This window comes from Gobio gobio, assembly GCF_949357685.1.
Source record: "Gobio gobio genome assembly, chromosome: 3".
In the NCBI taxonomy this organism is placed as follows: domain Eukaryota; kingdom Metazoa; phylum Chordata; class Actinopteri; order Cypriniformes; family Gobionidae; genus Gobio; species Gobio gobio.
In genome coordinates, this window is record NC_137099.1 from 52,128,310 (window position 1) to 52,150,883 (window position 22,574).

Consider the following 22,574-nt stretch of genomic DNA (forward strand, 5'->3'; position numbering starts at 1 on the left):
CCATACATGACAGTTTTAAGTCCTTTGAAGAGAGACTTAATGTTTCGAGGTTTTTCTGTGACAACAACTTCTCATTGGTCTTTTAAAATGACTGACATTTAATTTAGTGCTCAAATTTAGCACTCTTATGGAAATATGACATTTTGTAATTAAATCCGACTAATTTTCAAATTGTCATAAATCAACATCTCAGGAAAATGTAATGGGGTTTTCTAATTAAAATATGACTTTCTGTTACAAAACAGGGCATTGATTTCATACATGTAGAGAACACCAGGTCTTAAATCATGTTTATCAGGCATTTTTGGAAACACAACAAGTGAGTAGCGATCAATAGAAATAGATATTCACATTACACTTCTTTTTCCATTATATGTCGCCACAAGAATGCATTAAAATGCCAATTAGATACATTGTATTGAATGGGACCCAACCATTTTACCCACATACACTGTAAAAAAGAAAAAACTTTAAAACTTTAGTTCAGCTACTGCGTTACATTTTTAAGTTAAAGGGATGGTTCACCCAAAAATGAAACATTCTTCAACATATCTTCTTATGTGTTCAGCAGAACAAAGAAACTCATACAGGTTTGGAACAACTTGAGGGTGAGTAAATGAGGACAGAATTTTCATTTTTGGGTGAACTATCCCTTTAAAGCAATTTAAAACTACATCATTTCAATTTAGATTACATTAAACTAACTTACAATTTTGAGTTGAATCTTGTATAACGTAAATTAAAACGTTGAAATTGCTTAGCTAATTTTAATGAGTTAAATTAACTTAAAAACATATGTTGACATAACTTATTGATTCTATCATTTTTTACAGTGTATTGCATGAAAAATTGTATATCAATTCATTCTGTTATATTATTCATAACATAGTTGAGAATCATCTTTATACAAAGTTTGGTTAAAAAAAATACTGAACCTTAAAAATTGATTGGAGCATGAAAAAAAATCCCATTGTTTTTGCCTATGTGTCATTTCATGTCTTTTTTTTTTTTTTTTTTTTAAGCAACTGGTGTCCTGGTGTCCACTACAGAGGACATAGCATAACATATGAATCTTTTTTTTTTTTCACAAAAAAATCCCCCCCATTTGTTCCTTATGCTCTAAACATAGATAGATAGACTATTTATAACCTAATGCAAATAATGCATCAAATATAACCGGCAGACTGGCTGTTTGAAAATCCCATGAAATAGTCTTTAAACATCCATAAGTCAACGCAAACGTGCTCCGATGGTTTCCTGATGTCTCAGTCAGTGTGTGTGAATGATTTTGCCTATGTCATTTCATGTATTTTTATTTTACAAGGCTATTTAAGTCCTGGTGTCCACTACAGATGGCATAACATATGAACAAAATATATGTTTTCAAAAACTGACTGATGTCTCAGTCAGTGGTGTGTGTGAACAGGGGCGCGCACCGCAGATCAGTTTCATCTTTTGTCAATACACAGAATGGGGGCGGAGGAAACACATCCTATAAAAAGAAGGTATCCCACATCATGAAACGCCAGGCTGCTTCACAAACACTCACACGAGCAGGAATCCTAGCCTCTCTGCTTCCACTTACTTTGATTTTTTTTTTGGTACAGCATCCTGATGCTTTACGTTTCTCCACATCTTTGTTCTTTCACATTATAGCCTAAGTATCTTTATAACGTTTTTTTCCCCACTCACAGATTGTTTGATGGACACTGTAGAATGGAGTTTATGCTTTTTTAAGCCAAAGTGTGGTGGTCAAAGCCCCTAGTGCTGTAGGAAACATCTTCAAGAAACCAACACATTCTCATTCAGAGTTAAGAAAGACTGGAAGGATGCTGAACGTCACGCGGAGTCGGAGCTGTTGGATGTTGACGCTGGTCATCGCGCTAGTTCGGATGGGAGAAACTCAAGGGACCGAGAGCGAAGCCCAGGTGAACTCCATCAAATCACTGGAGCCCCAGATCTCCGCCACTAACCGCTCCGGCGCTTTACACAGCGGCAGCCCGAAGAAGAGCAACATCCCCGCTCAGGTAAACCCGACACCCCCAGTAGATCATTAGACAAGCTAAAACCCTTCAGGCATTATTACTGCTTTCGGAAATCATTCTCACAAGTCAGTTGTGTGCGAATTGTTCGATGATATTTGTAAAGGAATTTCTGTCAGTCAGTTCTGAGGGACAGACCTTTTGTCTCAAATTCCTGAAGTCGCAAACAGATTGTCCTAATTATATCAAACAAGTTTTTGTAATTATCTTGTGATATGAAAAACAGTCTAGTCTACTAAATATGTGAAAACGTTTTCATTAGTCACAGAAATCGGAATATCTCCACAGCGACATCTGTAATGTATATTTGTGAGGTTGGTGAAATTTTTTGTGTTGTTTAGGCTACACACTGCACTGTAGAATTTCTTTCCTGACCTTTTATTTTTTACGTTCTTAATTGAATAATTTGACAAATTGTAGCCTAAATAACTTTTGCTTTCCATCAAGAGCCAAGAGAATGGCACGATAGCCTATATTATGCACCGACAGAAAAAATCTGCATAAATTGTACCTTACTAGCGTAGCTACCCAGATTGACAGCTTGCCCGCTTGCCCATCCTGTCAGATCCTGGGAAATAGCCTACATTACAAAATATATATATTTTTAAATAGGCCTACTATTTTCTGACGTTTAACAATTCTTCAATAATTATTTTAAATGTGATATATTTTGTCATGCATTATAACTCTATTCTAATATTAATAAAACGAATGCTAATTCATCTCTTCAGTTAGGTCACCAGTAAATGTTATGTTTCTTCTTTGCGCCATTATCCGGATTCGATTCCAACTAGCAGCGCCCTTTTTGTTATAAAAACTGGATAAACTGCCATTTATGACACTTTTAAGAAAGAAACGCATCTTGACAAAGATGATGCTTTAACACTTTTGTCGTTTGAAAGTAACTAACAGATGATGATATTATCAACATCTTCAATTCAACTTGTTTAGAATAGATGCCAGCCATACAAGGTAAGCTATGGGTAGGGTTTTAGTCTGGCCCGCCGTGGCATGGCTATGCAATATTTGCTTGTAATATTTGTGAGCAAGTGGTTTTCTGAAATGTACATAAGCCACATGTACTGTATTAGCAGTGGCAGGTCGTCGATACAGGACTCAGACATTGTGATATCAGGACTGGGGTTGGATCTCTCTCCTCCTTGTTTTTGTTTTCAGTTTTTTTTTCAGCCGCTTTTTCAGCCACTCACTCTTGATCGCACAGAGTTTAGTGCTTACAGGTGAAGTATTTAGTTTCTGCAACACCATAAACCGTAAAAAAAATATGGACGACGCAACTTCTTTTTTCTTCCGCTGAAGAAAAGTGAAGCCTCCGGGCTCTGAATATGGCGCTGACATCTTGCAGATTTGGGACAGAGTCTGCGCTGTAGACCTCGGGACCGGAGTCTGCATAGTAGAGAGCAAGAAGTAGAGCCGCGATATCAAAAGGCCGCCCACACTCTCGCTGATGCAGAGCAATTCCTTATGTTGGTGTGAAATGAACAGTTATGGAAATGTAGAAATTAAAGCTAAGCTCCAATCTCCTCCCGAAAGTCCTGAAAAAGGTCTGTTGGTGTCTCAGTGACAACTTCACTCAGAGAAGCTGTCAAACATGTCAATCATGACGTCACCATTGACTATATTAAAAGACTATAGACAATAAAAGGTCCAACATATGAGGAATACTTTTAGCTGTGTTGCTATGTTTCAATCAGATTTTTGTATTTGTCTTCCAAATTAAGGGCTAATGTGAATTTTTGCAGCCTACACCACACTATTAGAGGCCCACCCATCATCCACTTTCTGCCTACGCCACTGCTTCAGGGGTACAACAGCTTGTCACTGGGGCTGTATACCCTTAAAAGGACGTCTTTGTAAATTTTTACTGTAAAATGTTCATAGTAGGACTAGTAATATACACTGTAAAAAAAAAAAAAAAGTACTGGCAGCTCATTACCTGGACATTGTCCAGTAATTTTAAGGACATAACCATTAACCCTAACATAGAATGCAATGAAGTTCAAACTTCTAAATACAGATAAAACACCTGTAAAAAATAAATACGGAAAATTCAGTTAAATTAATACAGTACATTAGGTACAAAGATGTCCCAGCTACAAGCTGTTGTACCCCTGAAGGTACAATTTTTACACATAAAGGCTAATAAATGTTTCAAGGCTCAAACATTTGTGTTAACAGTAAAATGTGACTGTAAATTCCTGTTAATTCAAGTTTCTATATAGGGTACATAACTGTAATAGATCTTACCAGTAAAATACTGTTAAATTTACAGTTTTTGGAAGTGAAAAAAACAAACCATTGTATAATTTACAGTGTAAAACCGTACATTGACATTCAGAGAATTCCCAGCGTGACACTTCACATTTGTTGTATTTTAGTTGAAATAACCTAAAATTTTGCTACCGTATTTTTTACGGTAAATTTCTGGCAACAACTGCCTTTTTATTTTTACCATAAATTTCACTGAATTTGTTTTTTAGAGAAGTGTACAGTATCGCGTGCGTATTTTACAGTTACAGTTATCAGAAAGGGTTTATCATAGCTCAGTTGAATGGTCAGTACCCTTTTGAAAGCTTTACTCATATTTCTAGTAAATCCTGGATTCATACCAAGCTCAAGATTTATTTAAGACTTGTTGTATGTAAATAAATTCTCAGCATGGGTAAGTCACACACTATTACTGCAGATGAAACCCCTCTTTGCTATTGGGTTTTGGTTTTGGTTATGTCTCTCAGACCAGCCGTAAATATGCAGATGTAGTTTTAATTGAGAGCAGATACAATTTATTGGAAGTAAAAGAGGAGGTGATGGGATTTTTCTCCCTCTCATATCCTCTTTGGAGTGGGAAGATCTCCAGTATGCAAGTTTCCTGCCAGACCAATTGCTCTCAACATTACCATCTCCTTAAACGCAGGTGGTCTGGATGATCAGACCAGCATACATGTGGAAACCACTACAGTCCAATATTAGTTAAATGTCATGCTACATTTAACTTCCTATCCAAATGTAGATTGCTAACAACTTTGTAGATTGCAAACAGAGCGACTGTTGTCTCATTTGGACGTTTCCAGTTGCAGATGTTGCAAGACAGATCCCAACGTTCTATACCAGGGGCGACTCTATCAAGCTAAAAGAACTGCTTAGGAGATTAAATTAATGAAAGATAAAACTGTTTAAGCCAGCCTGACTTGTTTTGCTATAGTCTTAGGTGGTTTAAGGTACCAGACCAACTGACAAATCTCCCCTAAAACCAACCAAACCAGCTTCCCCAGCAAAGAATTTGGGTGTATACAAAACCGATTTAGATTTGTTTTCTGCGTGTTGATGAAACTTGTTGTTGTGTAAATGATGTAAACATAGGGTTACATCAGTTATACTGGAAGCTTGTCACACCACAGAGTAGGCCTATCATTTGCATATAACGTTTTAGAGTCACAGTGTATTAAAATTAATACCAGATTTGAACAAACAGGTCATGTGGATGCAGCTGCAACTTTCTTGATTTCTTTCTTCTAAATAGCCTTGCATAGACATCCTGTTTTTGTCCGGTTACAACATTTCATGATGATCAGCCAATGTCATTGGTTATTGGTGGCCATTTTTGTTGATTTTTCTTATTGTTGCATTAATATATTAGCATATGGTGCATGTTATGATACATTGCACCAAAGATGCATGCTAATTGCAAGTTCCTCAATCAATTGGTAGTGTTTTATAATTCTCCATTTGGAATAATTGAGCAACTAGGCCTGCATCTTCAACAAGCTGTTGTCAAAGTTTCATGAACTTTGGACATTGGGCTCTGCCACACCCAAACATTTGAGTGAATTTTGTTTGGAAAATGCCCAGACAAATGAAAACTATTTTGCCAGCTGTTTGCTTCTAGACGATACATGTGACTTGACAGTCTGGGAAGAGTTACATAGTTCGTTACGATACAATTTTTCCAGAGAATTCTAAATGGCGTGAAAATGTGAATGTGATCAGTACATTCTGCACAGTGTCAAAAGAAAAAAAAAACAGAATTTTCCTCACAAAATATAAATTAGCTTATTATAGCGCCATCTAGAGTGAGACCTGATGTGTGTGCATTTGTACGGAGCCCCTAAAGGGACATGGTGGTGAGATGGGAGGAAAAATAACAAAGTAAATAATAATAATTTTTGCGTTCTCTCCCCAATGTTTCTCAGCGCAATGCAAGCGTTTTTGCGAGGGGAAACGCAAAGTTTCTCGGGGGAACGCAAAAGCATTGACAAATATTTTTTCCTTCATCTCATATTTTTTTCCTTAACCATGTCCATTTACGGGCTCCGTACATTTGCCAAAGTAGTGTGTGGGAGATAAGCTTTTTGATACCGAGACACATTTAGTGTAGAAGATGAAAAATCACAGCATGTGTAGAGTCGGTGGGCGGGCTTAACATAATGACGGCACGTCACGGCAGAGTTGCGGAGGTTCTGCGTGCTACTCATAAACAAAGCTGACGAACAGCTGTCTTTTGAATCGGTTTTGGCCGCGACTCTGGAAGACTTGGAGTTAAGCTTTTCTTTGAGAAAAGAACAAAGAACGGCACTGAAGTAATTCTTAAGAAAAGAAGATATGTTCGAAGTTTTGCCTACCGGATACGGCGAAAGTCTATCAACTAACGTTAGCTCGGCTTCACCTTTTTCTTCGCTCTGATTGGTTGTGGTGCTCATGGTGGATGGCGCTATCCAATTGCGCGCAGAGGGAATTTGAAAGACAACCGTTTATCCCGCCCCTCGGATTGAGCCCTGTCAATGGTGAGTTTCCAGACCCAACATCTTGATGTGGGTCTGGCTTGTCAGGCTAGGCATGAACTGAAAATGCGCCAGACTGGACACACACAGTGAATGACTGTGCGGCCGAGATTTAATGACAGTGCTGCCGTAAATGCGTGTGCACTGTGCGGCCGTAAATGAATGCCTGTGCGGCCATGCTCATTTTACTTTCGTTTAAGAAATAGCGCCAATTCGGGGGCGGGTTGTTATAATTGTGGGTTCATTAGAAAATTATTAATTTTCTGGGGACCCCATAGAACCTTCTGGAGGACCCCTGGGGGTCCCCGGACCCCAGTTTGAAAACCCCTGCTCTAACGGAGCTAAAAGATTTGTATTAGTGTATAAATCAAAACGATTGTGACGGCAGTGCTGCGGTGGGCAAGTGATGTAACCGGTGTTTCGCCTTAACACCGGCAACACCGACTATCACAGCAAGCCTAATTATTATGTATATATAAATACACGCACATGCATGTATATATTTAAGAAAAAAATTATATTTTTATAAAACCAATTATATTTATATATAATATAAATTATATATACAGTATATACATGCAAATATTTCATAAATATATCCATGCATGTGTGTGTATTTATATATGCATAATAATACACAACACACACATATATTATGTAAACACAAACTTTTATTTTGAATGCGATTAATCACGATTCCTTTTTCCCCAGTACTAGTTTTTATACACCAGTAGGCGGTTCTATAAATATGCAAATTATCCCCGCCTCCACTCACTCACACCAGCTCAGAGATCCACACATTGTCGTGATTGGTTAAAAGGTAGCCCAGTTTGTGACGTCAGAAACACCAGCGGTTTCAAACCGTGTTTTTTGAGATTTTCTTTGGTTCACTGCAGTTTTAAGGAGAAAATACTCAGCAATGGTGTTGACTCATGAATTTGCACATGGTTTGTCTTAAAGCATATTAAACACACCACATGGACACATAAACAACCTTAAAACTAGATTTTCACCACAGGGGTCCCTTAAGTTAAAAGCGATAATGCAAATGACACAAATATATTAGTGACTGAATATCTTTAAAGATTTTAAAGGTGATGGCACTCAGAAGTGCGCCTGAATTGAATTTGCCATGATGTCCTTGTAGTCACTTTTCCTACATTTTTGTCTCCCATCTGGGCGAGCTGTCTAAAGAATGCTTTACATTTTTATATGTCATTACACAGCTGCTGAAATGTTTCCTCTCAAGTCCTCTAACTCTCTAACGCTCGAGGATATGGTGAAGATTATAACACAAGCTCCCAATAAATCTCCCACACTGGCGTACTCCCAAGTGCTGCAAATTAGGCAGGCAAGAGAAACGGCCACCCAGTTTCATACATCCGTCCTAACGGAGACGAGCAGAATTCGGTTCGCCGTTTAGTGCTATAAGTAAAGCTGGCCCCTAGCCATGATGTCAGAGTTTTATTAGTTGTAACAACTTAATTAAAATGTGTCTGATGAACTCATGTCAGCTTGATGTTGTCCACAAATCACCAGTACACAAACCAAAGTCGCTCTCTTTAGACGATTAGAGTGAATGTTCAAGGGGGGTTAATGGTGGTTTCCAGTTGTGGGCAACCCAAAAAGAGGGATATTGGGATTGGCTGAACTTGTTCACCACATTAACCTCTCGACTGGAGGGGAAGAGGCTAGGATTCCGCATGAACACAAGAGCTGTTTCACATCAGTGCCGCAGCTTTGGGACTTTTAACTTTTCCTCTTATTTAATTTGACGCTGAGGTTCCGTTAACGAGTAGGACGGGGTGGGGGATTGTTTGGGTCTGGCTTGTAAAGAGGCGAGGTGGGTTGCCCTCTCCTGCTCCCTCTGAGGTTAAGTGACTGTTTAGTGATGCTAACGAGCTGAGAGGGTGAAATAAAACAGGCAAAGGTGTGGCGGCCGTTTAGCGCTAACCAGGCTAATCATCTGGAATTCACTTCATTTGAGGAACGAGACAGCCTAGAAGGTATAATGACCATGGGTTTCCGAACCGCAGTTTCATTTGCCAAGGCATGATGTCGCATTTCTGTAGCATTCCCAGAATTCCATGGATGTAACGGCTAGCATCCAGTTAGCTATGCTCATTAAAAAGCAGCCTCATGGACGTGAAATATAAACGAGTCTCACTGCCCCCTGAGTCCAGCTTAGACCAACTAAAAACCAGCTTGGCCAGGCTTGGAGACACACTTAAACCAGTCTTAAGGCCTGTACACACCGGGACGAATATTGCATCCGCTTATCGCCAGCATTTTTCGATAAGTTGTTCGGCGCGTCTTGAGTGTTCACACCCAAGCGATTTTCACTGGCGATGCGCAGAGTGAACGTGCAAATTCAGTCGATGGCGCTCCCAGTACACAAGGTGGTGCTGCGCCACTTTTGACACTCGCTTGTCACACAGAAGAAGAAGAGAGACAGTATTTACGTGCTTGCCAAAACCATTCACACACTTTTTGCTAACTGGCAAGCAGCATTAGCAGCTCATCTTCTTTTACGTACTTCCTCTTCATCGTATCAATATGTGCTCGGCAAGACTGTTTTGTGCTTGAGCGCCACCAAGTCGTGTTTTACTGTCACTTCAGCAGCTCCAGGCACGTGAACAAAAGCACCGATCTCATTGGTCGGACAGTTTTTAACGCGCCGCGTCAAAACAAAGAACGAACCCAAGGCGTTTTTTTTAAATGACGCTTTTGCGCCTGCCGTTTTGCGCGTCGGTGTGCACACTCACATTGGTGCCCTTTGTTTAGTCATAAGGCGTTAAACGTCGGCAATAATCGCGCACGAAAATCGTCCCGTGTGAACAGGCCTTTAGGATAGTTTAAGTGAGTTTTCTTAGAGATTTAGCTGGTTTATGAAGTGACATTCTTCCAGCAACACTACAATTCTCATTATATTCCCTGGCAGCACAACAAAGATAAGATACATAGATACATTACACACTTTTGTTAGTCTTTTTTGTTGCGCCTGCACTAGTCTTTGTTGGGGAAGTGAAGTCTGACAAAAATGAGCCATCACATAATTAAGTAACCTTTTTTTTTTTGTCTAGACTGTTTATTAACTCATATTCCCATAGCCTCCGTGTTTGTCAATAGTGCCTTTAAGGGTTTGCTACAGATATGTTTTGAGTGCTGGTGAGATTAGCCGTCAACTTGCGCTTCAAACAGTGGGAGAGCGCAGCTTTCCTGTGCAATCTGATACACATAGGGCCATGCCCTTTGAGGGTGGATAAGGTTTGTTTGTTCAGTGACATAGTTTATTTTACTCTTGAAAACCCTTTCAATTCACTAACACCATTCATGGTGTCAGATGTCAGCTTTGCTTTTGCAAGGTCAAGTTAAGCTGGGCCCCAGGGCCCTAGAGGAACATATGTGTGAGACATGGGTTTTATGTGTGGAAACCCTATTCACGATCTCATAGTCTGTTGTGTATATGAACTCAGATGCGGGTTCAAAGGAAGTCTTGATATCCTATAGTTGTAGACTGAAGATGATTCTTTTGTAAGCTGTTGTGTACAATATCTACTTCAGGCTCAACGCTAGCTGAGACAAGATTTGTATTTGTTGCAGTAAAATGAAAATGAAATATATCTGGCATTTTGCATTTTTAATGCATTTTGGATTTTATATTGTTTTTTAAAGTAAATGTAAGAAAATAAAATGTATAATAATTTATATAATTAAAATGAAATGTGTGTATTTATAGGTTATATAAAATTATACAAACTATGTTAATCAAATGTATAACATTTTTATGATTTTTTATATTTTATTTTCGGATTTATTAAGTGTAAACTGCTAATATTACAGTATATATGTATGTATGTATGTATGTATGTATATACTGTATATATAAAATAAAATGTAGAACATTTTATTTATATATATGATTATATATATGATATATATATATATATATATATATATATATATATATATATATATAGAATATATTTAATATATATATATATATATATATATATATATATATATATATATATATATATATATATAAGAAAATAAAATGTAAGATAATTTTTAGAATTAGAATGAAATGTATGTACATGACATCAAATCCAATTTATATATATATCAAAAAAATGTGTGTATATATATCACATTTTTAAGTACAATCAACATGGATGTTTAAGTCACTTCAACTTAAATTACATTAAACTGACTTTAAAAAATGAGTTGAATCTTGTATAATTTATAAAAAAGTTGAAAGTTGTTGATCATACAGTTTTTTGATCATATATTTTTTCCAGTCTATATATGTGTGTGTGTAATATATATATATATATATATATATATATATATTTACATACAAACATTTTTTTCCTTTTTTTGATTAATCCATTTGACAACACTTGTACAAATACTGTTTTTTAAAATAAAAAATAGATTCCAATATTTTTCAGCCAGTTTACAAATCTGCCTGCTAAAGTACTACATGCTTATCGGTTACAAGATAAGACGTGACATAGTTTGGGTATTACCTGATATAAATCCTTAAATGCCCTTTTGCAAGCATGAGGGAGAATACAGATAGGGAGATGATTTTCAAAGGCATGGCACGTTTAGTCTTCAAAGTCCGCCTTTTTTGCTAGCATGCGAGCGGTGACACGGGGGCCAGTGGGCATCCCTCATCGCCGTCTGTCTCTGGGCTTATCATCTCGCCACTTATCTCACACATGTACGTATGGGAGGAATAAAAACAGACTGTGGAATCAATGAGGGATGAGGATCAACGAGTCGTATCCAAGCGTTGGCCGGGTCATTAAAATCCTGATGTGATGACGTTGCCAGATTATGTGCAGACACGATTATGTGTCTCTATTGGCTCTGGTGGTTTATGCAATGCTGTGGAGGAAAGGGTATGAGATGCGGGTGAGTCTTGCAGCTTTGGAAGCAAAACTTGTCTCATCCACTTTGTATTTTCAAGGTGACATGATTTCGCCGGAAAACTGAGAATGTTTTACATCTAAGCACATTGACTGAACTGAATAAGGGGGTGTTTTACACAGTCCATTCATGCGCTAATGTAACCTACTCAATAACTTTCTAATGATGCAGTGAATGAATACTGAATTTTGAGGTCAGTGACTTTTTAGTATTTAAACATTTTATGGGCTTCATTCGTTGCTTATTCCTCTCGTGAATGTATCGTTGGCGGTTCGGCCGGGTTTCTTCATGTGTTTTCAATGTTACCAATTCTATTACTTGCATAAGAAAGGAAGGTTGCCCTGAGGTCCGTCAATCTACAAAACAGAATCATTTCTTTTGTTATTAGATATTGAGATATCCCCCCCCCCCCCCCCTTCTCAGACCACATGTTTCGCATTTGACGCTAAACTGAAGATTGTTACGGGTGATGTAAAGCGTTTCCCTTAGCAAATCTTCACTGGCTGGTTTCCTTTCTGGAGTTTGTGATTTGTATATGTCAAGGTCTCAGTCTCATCCGTTTTATCTTATATTAATGAAATTTAACCTTATATTAAGGAGGTCTGGTTCACTGAATTTGGAGGGGTTTGGGGCACCAGCTAGAGCACTTTAAACCAGTTTAGCCTGGCCTAACTTGATTATAACTAAAAGGTATGCTAATATAAAACATATTTTAGACAATTTGTAAGTGTACTGTTATGGTTTATGTGCTGCTTTCTGGTTGTTTGTTTTATTGTGAGCGTTCATTACATATTCTGCATATAAAAGTTAGATATTTCTAAATGAATTCAGGTTTGTGGAAACTCATTCCACCTGCTGATGTTGAGGGATCATCGCTGTAGGCACAAAGTTTCTTCATGAAACCCACTAAATGTATTTTTATAATGCGGTTCTCTGGAATACTTGATTCTGATTGGTCAATCACAGGATCCATTGGCGTGATGTTTCCTAATCCTACATACTACATATTTTGAATAAGTGATTACTAACCGACCGCAAAAAAAAGTATGTTCTATATAGTATGAAATTAATGTGGGTAGTATGAATGTAATCTGTACTACATTCGCCATATTGTCATTATCATGTGACCTACCAGCGTCAGTTGAGTCGCTTCACTGCCGTTCACAAATCCTCTCCCGTGGCCTCATGGGATAGTAAAGTGATTACACTTCAGAATCTCGCCTACTGTATAGTAGGGAAGTATGCGATTTCGGATGCAGCCAGTGTGGTTAGTATGAAAGAAATTTGGATGTTCTACATCAATGCTATGCTATGTTGTCACTGTCATGTGACCTACCAGTGTCAGTTGCAGCGGAAGTATCCGAGTACTGTGGCTAGTGGTTTTCCAAAGTTTCTAGCCACTCAGCATTTTCACTGGCCCCAATTTGACATAGTATCATGGGAAAAAACTGCCAGATAGATATTTTTTATATGATCTCATAATTTGGCAGCAGGTATATTAGGCTGCTGTCACTTTAAGATCCGACGCACGGATCTATTATACTGGTCTGTTACACATGCATTTTCTTTCTCAACTGTTTACGTTCACTTAAAACATAACTGACTGACTGTGTTTATGTGAATACTCGCCAAGTGAGTATTATTTATGTGTATGAATACATAAATAATGTGAATACTCGCCAAGACCGGCAGTTTGTGTGTATTTGACTGTTTAGCGCAATAAACAGTAAAAAAGAACTCAATTTAGTACTGAGAGACGGCTTTATGTGAGTGTGAGCGCAAAATCTGCGGGAATGAGTAAAATTATGCGCAATACGTGCAATCCCACACCAAAATTCAAGCCCTGTAACATCAACGATATTCATCCGGAGCAAATGAAAGGAGTGAGTGAGTGGAGGCGGGTTTGTGTGTAACTCTTTCTCTGAGAGATGAGAGAGAAAGAAAGCACAGCTGGAACTGTGTCTATTAAGCGGAAAATTAGTTTTGGAAGTGTTTCAGATATTTTAGTATCGATATGTATTGAAAAATCTATATTTTTGACAAACTACATTGCACTTTATTATTTCACATGCCTCTTTAAAAGACTACAATTGAAAAATGTATTATGTATAAAATTCAACCCGCCAAAGTGGCTAGGAGGAGTGACTGTGTTACACACCACTGCTGAAATACACACGCATTTGGCAGGTGTTCATGTCAAGCCCTGTTCGTGACCTGTTAGTGAAGCATCATATTGACAGATTGTACACACAACAGTCATTCTTAATTCCTACTAAGGACTGTATAATGGCTCATTCTGGTATACTTTAAAAGTTTTTTTTTAATACCAATGAGTGTTGAAAACAGGGTTTGGTGGAGAACCTGACCTGATCTGTCTTTCTCATTCTCAGGGGTATCCATGCAGCAGCGATAAAGAGTGCATGGTGGGAACTTACTGCCACAGCCCGCAACACGCCCCGTCCCGCTGCCTCACCTGCCGCAGGAGAAAGAAGCGCTGCCATAGAGACGGCATGTGCTGCCCTGGAAACCGCTGCAGCAACTGTACGTTCCTGTGTTGAGACAAAGTCTGCACTGTTTCCCGGTGTCTTCATACTAACTTGGGGAAATTTACAATGGATTTCTTCTGTCATTCCTTAGATATCTGCATCCCCATCTCAGAGAGCTTGCACAAATCACCTATGGAGGAGCACAACAAGCTCTCAATCAAAGACAAAGGCTGGAGGAAGAATGGCAAACCTCAGGCCAAGATCTCTCTCAAAGGTGAGGAATTGACAATATCACAAATGGAGAAGCATGTTTTTCCAAGATCTGATAAAGTCAGCATATGATAAAGTCAGTTTGCAGCCGTCCACCAATAATGAACTAGAAAATAAATGTACAAAATGTCAGCCCTCAAAACGCTGTTGAGAAATGTGGATGGATAACACTTTACAATAAGGTCCCATTAGTTAACATTAGTAAATGCATTAACTAAAATTTTATAACAATGAGCAATTCATTTGTTACAATATTTATTCATCTTTAAATACACCTGTTCATGTCAGTTCAGTTCATTGAATAATGTTAATAGATACAACTTTTAATTTTTGTAAAGTATGGACCATTTTTCATAGACTATAATGGTGCGTTTCAACAGTTTTTAACCATAAAAAACCTTCGGATAAGACGTTAAACCGAGGTCCTGACTCTCTGTGGTCATTAAAAATCCCAGGATGTCCTTCGATAAAGAGTAGGGGTGTAACCCCGGCATCTTGGCCAAATTTGCATATTGGCCCCTGTCCATCATGGCCTCCTAATCATATATATATATAGCATCCACCTGGATGATGTGACGGCAGCCATATTGCGCCAGAACGCCCACCACACACCAGCTGATTGGTGGAGAGGAGACAAAGTGATGAAGCCAATCGTATATATTATATATATATATATAATATATACGATTGGCTTCATCACTTTGTCTCCTCTCCACCAATCAGCTGGTGTGTGGTGGGCGTTCTGGCGCAATATGGCTGCCGTCACATCATCCAAGTGGATGCTGCCCATTGGTGGGGGATGAGGATATTCCCCCTTCTATGTAAAGCGCTTTGAATGCTTAGAAAAGCGCTATATAAATGTAACACATTATTATTAATTTATTTATTATAACATAAATCTAGCATTTTTTATTTTATTTTAAAATGATGTACATTTAAAACACTATACTTTGTGTTTTATTACCTTGCCATTAAATTACAGAAAACATTTTTTGGGTTGCTATTGGAGCAAATGGGAACTCAAAAAATATATATATTTGACGTTTAAAAATGATATAAACTTCTAAATTCCACTATAGAAGTTTACCCAACTATGACAACTTCCATACCTGAGGGCCTTGGAAATGTGAAAAGGGTTCATTAGTAAATGATGAAATTAACATTAAGTACGATCAATAAATGCTTTCGAATAATTTTTCATTGTCAGCTCATGCTAACTCATATTCGCAAATGGAACCTGAAAAGCGTTACCGAAATGTGTTTCGATTTATTGGAGTAAACGCTGAATATCCTAACCTGAAAAACATCCCAGTGATCCATTTTTCCTCACAACCACTCACTTGTGTAGCCTGCGTTCAGGAAGTGACATCATTTCAAGCAATGTGATGAGAGCATGTGCTTTTCTGTCTGGTTTTGTGTGCAGTATGCATCAGACTGTGGGCGGTCTGTGGCCATCTGAGACTGAGAGTGTTTCATATTCATACTCACTTATGAACAATGTCTGCAATGAGTTGATTCACTGGATGTGGTTACGTGCATGTGTTGAGGGGGACGGCGGCCCACAACTACACACGCAGATCGTATATCTTGAAGATTTAACCACAGCGGGAAGCCTGTGTCGAAAAGATCACGACGCTGTTTCCACACCTCTGTATTCTCGCCTCAGACTCAGTCACGCTCTCAAACAGAAATTAAACCTCACCAGATTTAGACTGAGCCGTTTGAGGCACCCTAAACATTGTAGCAACTGCCATTTAGGATAATTGATGGACTCTTCATTTTATTCATGTATAATAAATATAATAAAGCAGACAATTAGACAAGCATATCAAGTTCTCTTCAAATGGGCCAAGTTGCTTAATATATCAGGAAATGATTTGCTCAAGGGTCCCCAACATGTTTCTACACACAGGCCTCGTAATGCAATTGGTATAATGGAGTACAGTTCTCTTGTTTGAGAATCCATTTCACTCGGATATACGTCACAATATAAAGACGATGGCAACTTCCATTTCATGCCGACTTTAACCTGCTCTGTTTCTAATTTTGGACAAGTGAACAACCATTGGAAAATTGCTTTGCATTTGTTTGTAAGTAGATCTATATCAGTAGTAGTGACGTATTTGGTTGCACTTTATCTTGTTTTCAAATTTCACTTGAACGTTGTGGAGAATATTTGCATTGGCGATAGAAAGGACTGGCTCTGCCATTGACGGAGAGAGGGTTAATATCTTAGACTGTAAAAAAATATGGACGTAGTGTCCGTGACGTCACCCATACACTCTAAAAAAAAAGGCTCGTAATCATAGGGGAACCTTTTTTAGTGCTATATAGCACCAATTTTGGTGCTTCAGTGGTTCTTCAGCGGTTCTTCAGAGGTGCTATATAGCACCTTAGTCAAAGAACCGGTGAAGAACCTCTGAAGAACCGCTGAAGAACCTCTGAAGAACCGCTGAAGAACCACTGAAGCACCAAAATTGGTGCTATATAGCACTAAAAAAGGTTCCCCTGTGATTACGAGCCAAGAACCATTTTTGGTGCAATATAGAACCTTTTTTTTTTTAGAGTGTAGGATTCTGAAGAGCCGGTTTGAAGCGCAAAGTAGGGTCGAGCTGGCCGTTGCCATCTTGTCAACGCGTCATTGCGCGTCACTCCCGGATAACAGAAAATGGGCAAAGAGGAGCTGAGGTGACGCGATGACTAACAGACAGCAGATAAATGGCTATCCACCTGTCACTCAAAGTGGCCACGCCCTTAATTATGCAGGACTTTAAAGTTTTATAAAAAAGTTATAAAAAAATTCACCCCCCTCACAGTTGTCATGAAGGGCAAAACTATCCATATAGACCAAAAGCACAATTTGTACCAGACTGTAAACATGTTTTAATCTGCTGTAAATCTGGCCATTTTAACATGGAGCTCAATGAGATTCTGCTCCCTTCTGGAGCCTCTAGTGGCCAGTCGATGAATTGCAGTTTAAGTCACTTCCGTATTGGCTTCAAGAGAAACTGAGGGAGGTTGCCGCTTGGATAGTACTTATAGTTGCGATGTAACGGATCTTTTCTTCTGTAATGTGTGAAAGGTTTATCGAGAAAAATAAAAAAAAGGTTGTTCATTGGATGGAGGCAGTTCTGAATGCAAGCTTGCAGGATTGTAAGAAAGAGGGGGGTTTACGTAGACATTTTTATTAAACATTGCGAGTAGGGTTGGGTACCGAACTCAGTACTTTTAAGGGCACCGACCAAATTACGTCGGTACTACCGAGTACCGATTCACATTAAATCAATCGGTACCAAATTTCGGTACCTGAGAACGCATCTGGTGATATAGACTTGTCTGTGAATATTAAACAGCGAAAAGACTATTTAAATACGAATCCTGCACGTCCTGCGTGTCTGTGGAAACGAATGGCGCTGACCCGCAGTTTATTTACCTCACACACACACACGTGTGTGTCGGTCGCGTGTGACATGAACGCATGTCCGTCATCTCCAGAGCCACTGAGAGTTACTTTATGAGCATTTTACCGTTTAATTTGAGAAAAACTACCGTCATGTCATAAATACACAGAAACTCAAAGGTAATCATGGCAACCCGTCAAAATAAAAGTTTGGTTTAACGACAAAATATATCAGTTGTACAGTAGAATTTAGATAATAATAGGCTACTAACACTAATGTAAAAATAATAAATCAATCAAAAAAAAATTTTAAGTAATAAATCAAAAATTTTCTTTCATATTTTAATTTTAACAGTATAAAGCTCAGTTGTGCAGCTTTGTTTGTCAAAAAAGTTGAATTCAATTAAGATAAATTAATGTTTTACACTCTAAAAAAAAAGGCTCGTAATCATAGGGGAACCTTTTTTAGTGCTATATAGCACCAATTTTGGTGCTTCAGTGGTTCTTCAGCGGTTCTTCAGAGGTGCTATATAGCACCTTAGTCAAAGAACCGCTGAAGAACCTCTGAAGAACCACTGAAGAACCTCTGAAGAACCGCTGAAGAACCACTGAAGCACCAAAATTGGTGCTATATAGCACTAAAAAAGGTTCCCCTATGATTACGAGCCAAGAACCATTTTTGGTGCAATATAGAACCTTTTTTTTTTTAGAGTGTATGTATTTATTTGATTACCAGAAAATACACAACACAGAATTTGTGGGAAATCTTTTTATAGAAATTGAATTAAAAAGAAAAAAAAAATAATATGGTCGTTTTTATGAATTCAATTAATTAAGTAGCTAGTACTATTTACTGGTAAATATTACAGTGAACAAACATCACAGACAATGGCAGACCAAGGCAGCTCTGTCAATAACACTTCTATAAATTACTTTTATAGAAAGTCAGTTTCTTTACAGTTATTGATGCATCCCTAAAGTACCGAAAAAAGGTACCGTTGGGTACCAGTACCGAATTTCAGGTACCGGTAAAAATGTGAACAGTACCCAACCCTAATTGCGAGGTAAATAAAATAAAAAAAATACAGTATGAATGGAGAACAGTAATAATGTAATAAATTATAGCATTTTTAGAGATTGGTTAGGGACTAGATACTTTGAAAGCGAACATGTCCTGGCTAATATTATATTCCATATACACAGTTGCTCTGGGAGTAACTCATAAATACAATTTTTGTCATTATTTACTTGTTTGATAGAAACTATTAAAAAAGTTCCTTTCTTTTTTCGGTCGGCTGAACCCCTTTGACATACTGTAAAATATTTACTTGAAATACGCCTAGAGTTTTTTTTGTTAATATTTCAATAATTGAATTAAACATTCACATAATCATGGTTCTCTGATATCAGCTAATGATCACATCACATGCAGGTAAACATTTTCAAATATTTTATTTTATTTTGATAACTTTTTAATTGTATGATTTAATTAATTATTAGCTTTTAATCAACTCATGTCAGTTTGGGAAATAGTTCACCCAATAATTAAAAGTAATTTTCAAGCAACTCATCTGCATAATTCTTCAAAAATTATAATTTTTTTGTTCCATGGGTAAAAAAAAAAAAGAGAGCATACGAACACCATGAGAGTGAATCAATAATGAGATTTCCATATTGTTGGGGCTCTTAAAAAAGAAAAATGCAAATAAAATTTCATGTAAATGAGAAAATGATGATGAAATTATTTCTAAAATGCAAAATAAATATTTGTTCCCCGTGCAAAGTCATCTCCATAAACAGTAATTAAAAAAATATAAAAAATAATAGGGGAAAAAAAACGTATTCCCAGAGCAACTTTTCATTGAATACAGGGAACATTTAACCAGGAAATATTGGTTTACTAAGTAACTAGCCTTAAGTTCTATAGATTCCATCTAAAGGCTTGGGTACACTTCATTTTCCATGTGCTTCGGACGGCCGAACTATAATTCGGGCTTAAGTTATGGTTGTATTTTATTGCGTTACATTTATCCAAAGCCATTTACATTGCATGCATTCCTTAGGGATCATTCTAGGGGTGTTCTATATAGTAAGAATATGGGTAGTGTGAATGTAATCTGGACGTACTACACCCGCCATGTTGTTACTGTCACGTGACCTACCAGCGTCAGTTGAGTCGCTTCACTGCCATTCATAAATTCTCTCCCGGGGCCTCATGGGATAGTAAAATGTCCATCGAATGCAGTAGTAGGTCATCCGGGTACTTTTCGGTTACTATGTATTCAGAGATTCTACTCTGTTTGCGTACTGGAAGTATTCGATTTCGGACACTGTTATCACACTTAGCATTCTGCACTTCTGTTTAAGCTACAGAAATTGACTTCTCCCTTCACCCGCAGGTCACGAGGGCGACCCCTGCCTGCGCTCGTCCGACTGCTCGGAGGGCTACTGCTGCGCTCGCCATTTCTGGACGAAAATCTGCAAGCCTGTGCTGCGGCAAGGCGAAGTGTGCACCAAGCAGCGCAAGAAAGGCTCCCACAGCCTGGAGATCTTCCAGCGCTGTGACTGCGCCAAAGGACTTGCCTGCAAGGTATGGAAAGACGCCACCTCCTTCTCCAGGTCCAGGCTGCACGTGTGCCAGAGGATCTGAGACGGGAGGCCCCCGCAAAACAAGCCGCACCTTGGGGCCCCTGCGTCCCTCTGGGGGAGGACTCCTTTCCCCAAGACTTACTCAGCTGTGATAAAGAGAGAAAGGGCGAGATACAGATGAATGTGTGCCAGAACAGGGCGGGTCTGGGATGGGAACGAGCCGATACGGTGGACGCTCGGCCGTGGAGGAAGCACTCCGTGCCTCTTTTCAAGATTATTTGCTGGAGGTTTATTGATCTACAAGCCATATTTATCACTGATGCGTTTGATGCAAGAGCTGGCATTATTTCCGTATGACTGTGCTGTCGATTTAGGATCATTTTCAATGCTCTGATTTGGTTCATTTTGTTTTGTCACTAAATACTCCATGCACATATGATAGTTTTTCCACAGCATAACCACTAAAATATTAACTTGGTTACATTATCACAGACTTTGTTTCTTGTTTGCTAATAACTGTGTGGAGAGCAATTTTCATTTTTAGTTGACTCTTTCTAAATTTCAGACATCTGCCCTTCTGAATGTGCACTTTGAGTTTGCCTGTGTAAAAAATGATCTGAAATGTGTACATAACACCCAAACAGAAGAACAATAGCATGCTCTCAAGGTAGCCACACACTAGTAATGCATTAGCCTGGGAAATATGATCATTAGTTCAGATTTACTCAATAGATAGCCTTTTTATTCTATCAGAAATACTAAATTGGTTCTGATTATCAAGGGAAGTTGTTTACAGTTTGAGTGCTGTTCAGTGAATGTGCAGATGAGTTTATTATTATGGCATCCATCATGAATCATAGTCCGTACTTTTGTTCTGTCAAACCCCACATCACCTTTTAGCTAGAATAAAACAAATAATAATACAAACATAATAAGCTCTTATATTGTAAATAAAATGCAAAATTGTCAAAAATGTATTTAAGAAGCAGTTGTATATCATGTATATATTGGTAGAAAGGAACAGATGGGGAAATAAAGTAGCATAAAGAGACATTAAACACTTTCAACTTACTGTTTGTCATAGCATGGTGTGAGACCATTTCCTCAAGCTCTGTTTTTACACCGCAGATATGTAAATCCCCACGCAGAACTATTTCTATTAAATTATTTTCAAAACACGTTTCTTCACAGAGCTCATGTTGTGTATTTGTTTCATGTCTGATTTCCTGGGTTAGTCCTTAACTTTGTTCCTGTTGTAACAGTGCTGTTATGTCTCATTGTGTATTTACAGTGATTTAAACAGATTAAAGAATGTATTTTGTATTACAAGCATTTGACTGCTCTCATATTTTCAGCTCTGAATCGAACGGCTTCTGATGTGAATGATATCTGACTTTTCTCTAGTACAGCCTGAGGTGATAAACGTGAGAAAAACAATTGAATTTATAAGACTGTTATGAACCAGCAAAGACGTATGACTTGCAAACATTTTAGGCCCATATATATATTATGTATACTGAGAGAGAATGGAGATGGACAATTTGATGTTTCCCCATTCAAAGAGATAGCTGCACAAGAGGCGTTTCAAAGATGGCCGCCAAGTGAAATGACTCAAATGAGGGACATTGCTTGACACTGTGGTAATTGATGTTATATTATTGTGTTCGCAAAGACTTTGTTAAGGGATAGTTCACCCAGAAATTTAAATTCTGTCATTTACTCACCCTCATGTCAAAGCAAAAGTGTGCTTGAGAATGATTTGAACCTCATTGTTTCTAGCGGAACCTAAAACATATTGCGTAATACACGAAAATGAAGTTGAAGCCCAAACGTGCTGCGTAACACAAGAATGAACCTCCTTGGTTCTTGTACGTCAAGGTAACATGCTTGAGTTTCCTAATGTGAGTTGATGAATGTTAACAAAAAGGGTGTCAAAATTGTACCTTCAGGGGTACAACAGCTTGTCACTGGGGCAGTACCCTTAAAAGACATCTTTGTACCTTTTTTACTCCTAAAAGGTGCATATTAGTACCTTAAGGCCTTTGCATACCGA

At 38.2% G+C, this 22,574-nt stretch overlaps 1 protein-coding gene across 2 annotated transcripts; it reads left to right on the plus strand.

Moving 5' to 3' along the window:
- The first annotated feature begins 1,522 nt into the window (after positions 1–1,522).
- dkk2 (dickkopf WNT signaling pathway inhibitor 2) lies at positions 1,523–21,852 on the plus strand. Of its 2 annotated transcripts, XM_079811484.1 has the most exons (5): positions 1,525–1,601; positions 1,695–2,027; positions 14,167–14,317; positions 14,414–14,536; positions 20,332–21,848. In XM_079811484.1, the coding sequence occupies exons 2-5, from the start codon at positions 1,830–1,832 to the stop codon at positions 20,580–20,582; spliced, it is 723 nt and encodes a 240-aa protein (XP_079667610.1). In that variant the 5' UTR covers positions 1,525–1,601; positions 1,695–1,829; the 3' UTR covers positions 20,583–21,848. The 2 variants fall into 2 exon arrangements, with proteins under 2 accessions (XP_079667609.1, XP_079667610.1); XM_079811483.1 differs by having other exon boundaries at positions 1,523–2,027; positions 20,332–21,852.
- The last annotated feature ends 722 nt before the right edge of the window (positions 21,853–22,574 follow it).

Bases quoted from the DNA above. Each gene is read 5' to 3' on its own strand.
- dkk2 (XM_079811483.1), top strand. From the start codon at position 1,830: ATGCTGAACGTCACGCGGAGTCGGAGCTGTTGGATGTTGACGCTGGTC. The intron at 14,318-14,413 runs GTACGTTCCTGT...GTCATTCCTTAG, and splicing joins TGGAAACCGCTGCAGCAACT to ATATCTGCATCCCCATCTCA. The intron at 14,537-20,331 runs GTGAGGAATTGA...CTTCACCCGCAG, and splicing joins GGCCAAGATCTCTCTCAAAG to GTCACGAGGGCGACCCCTGC.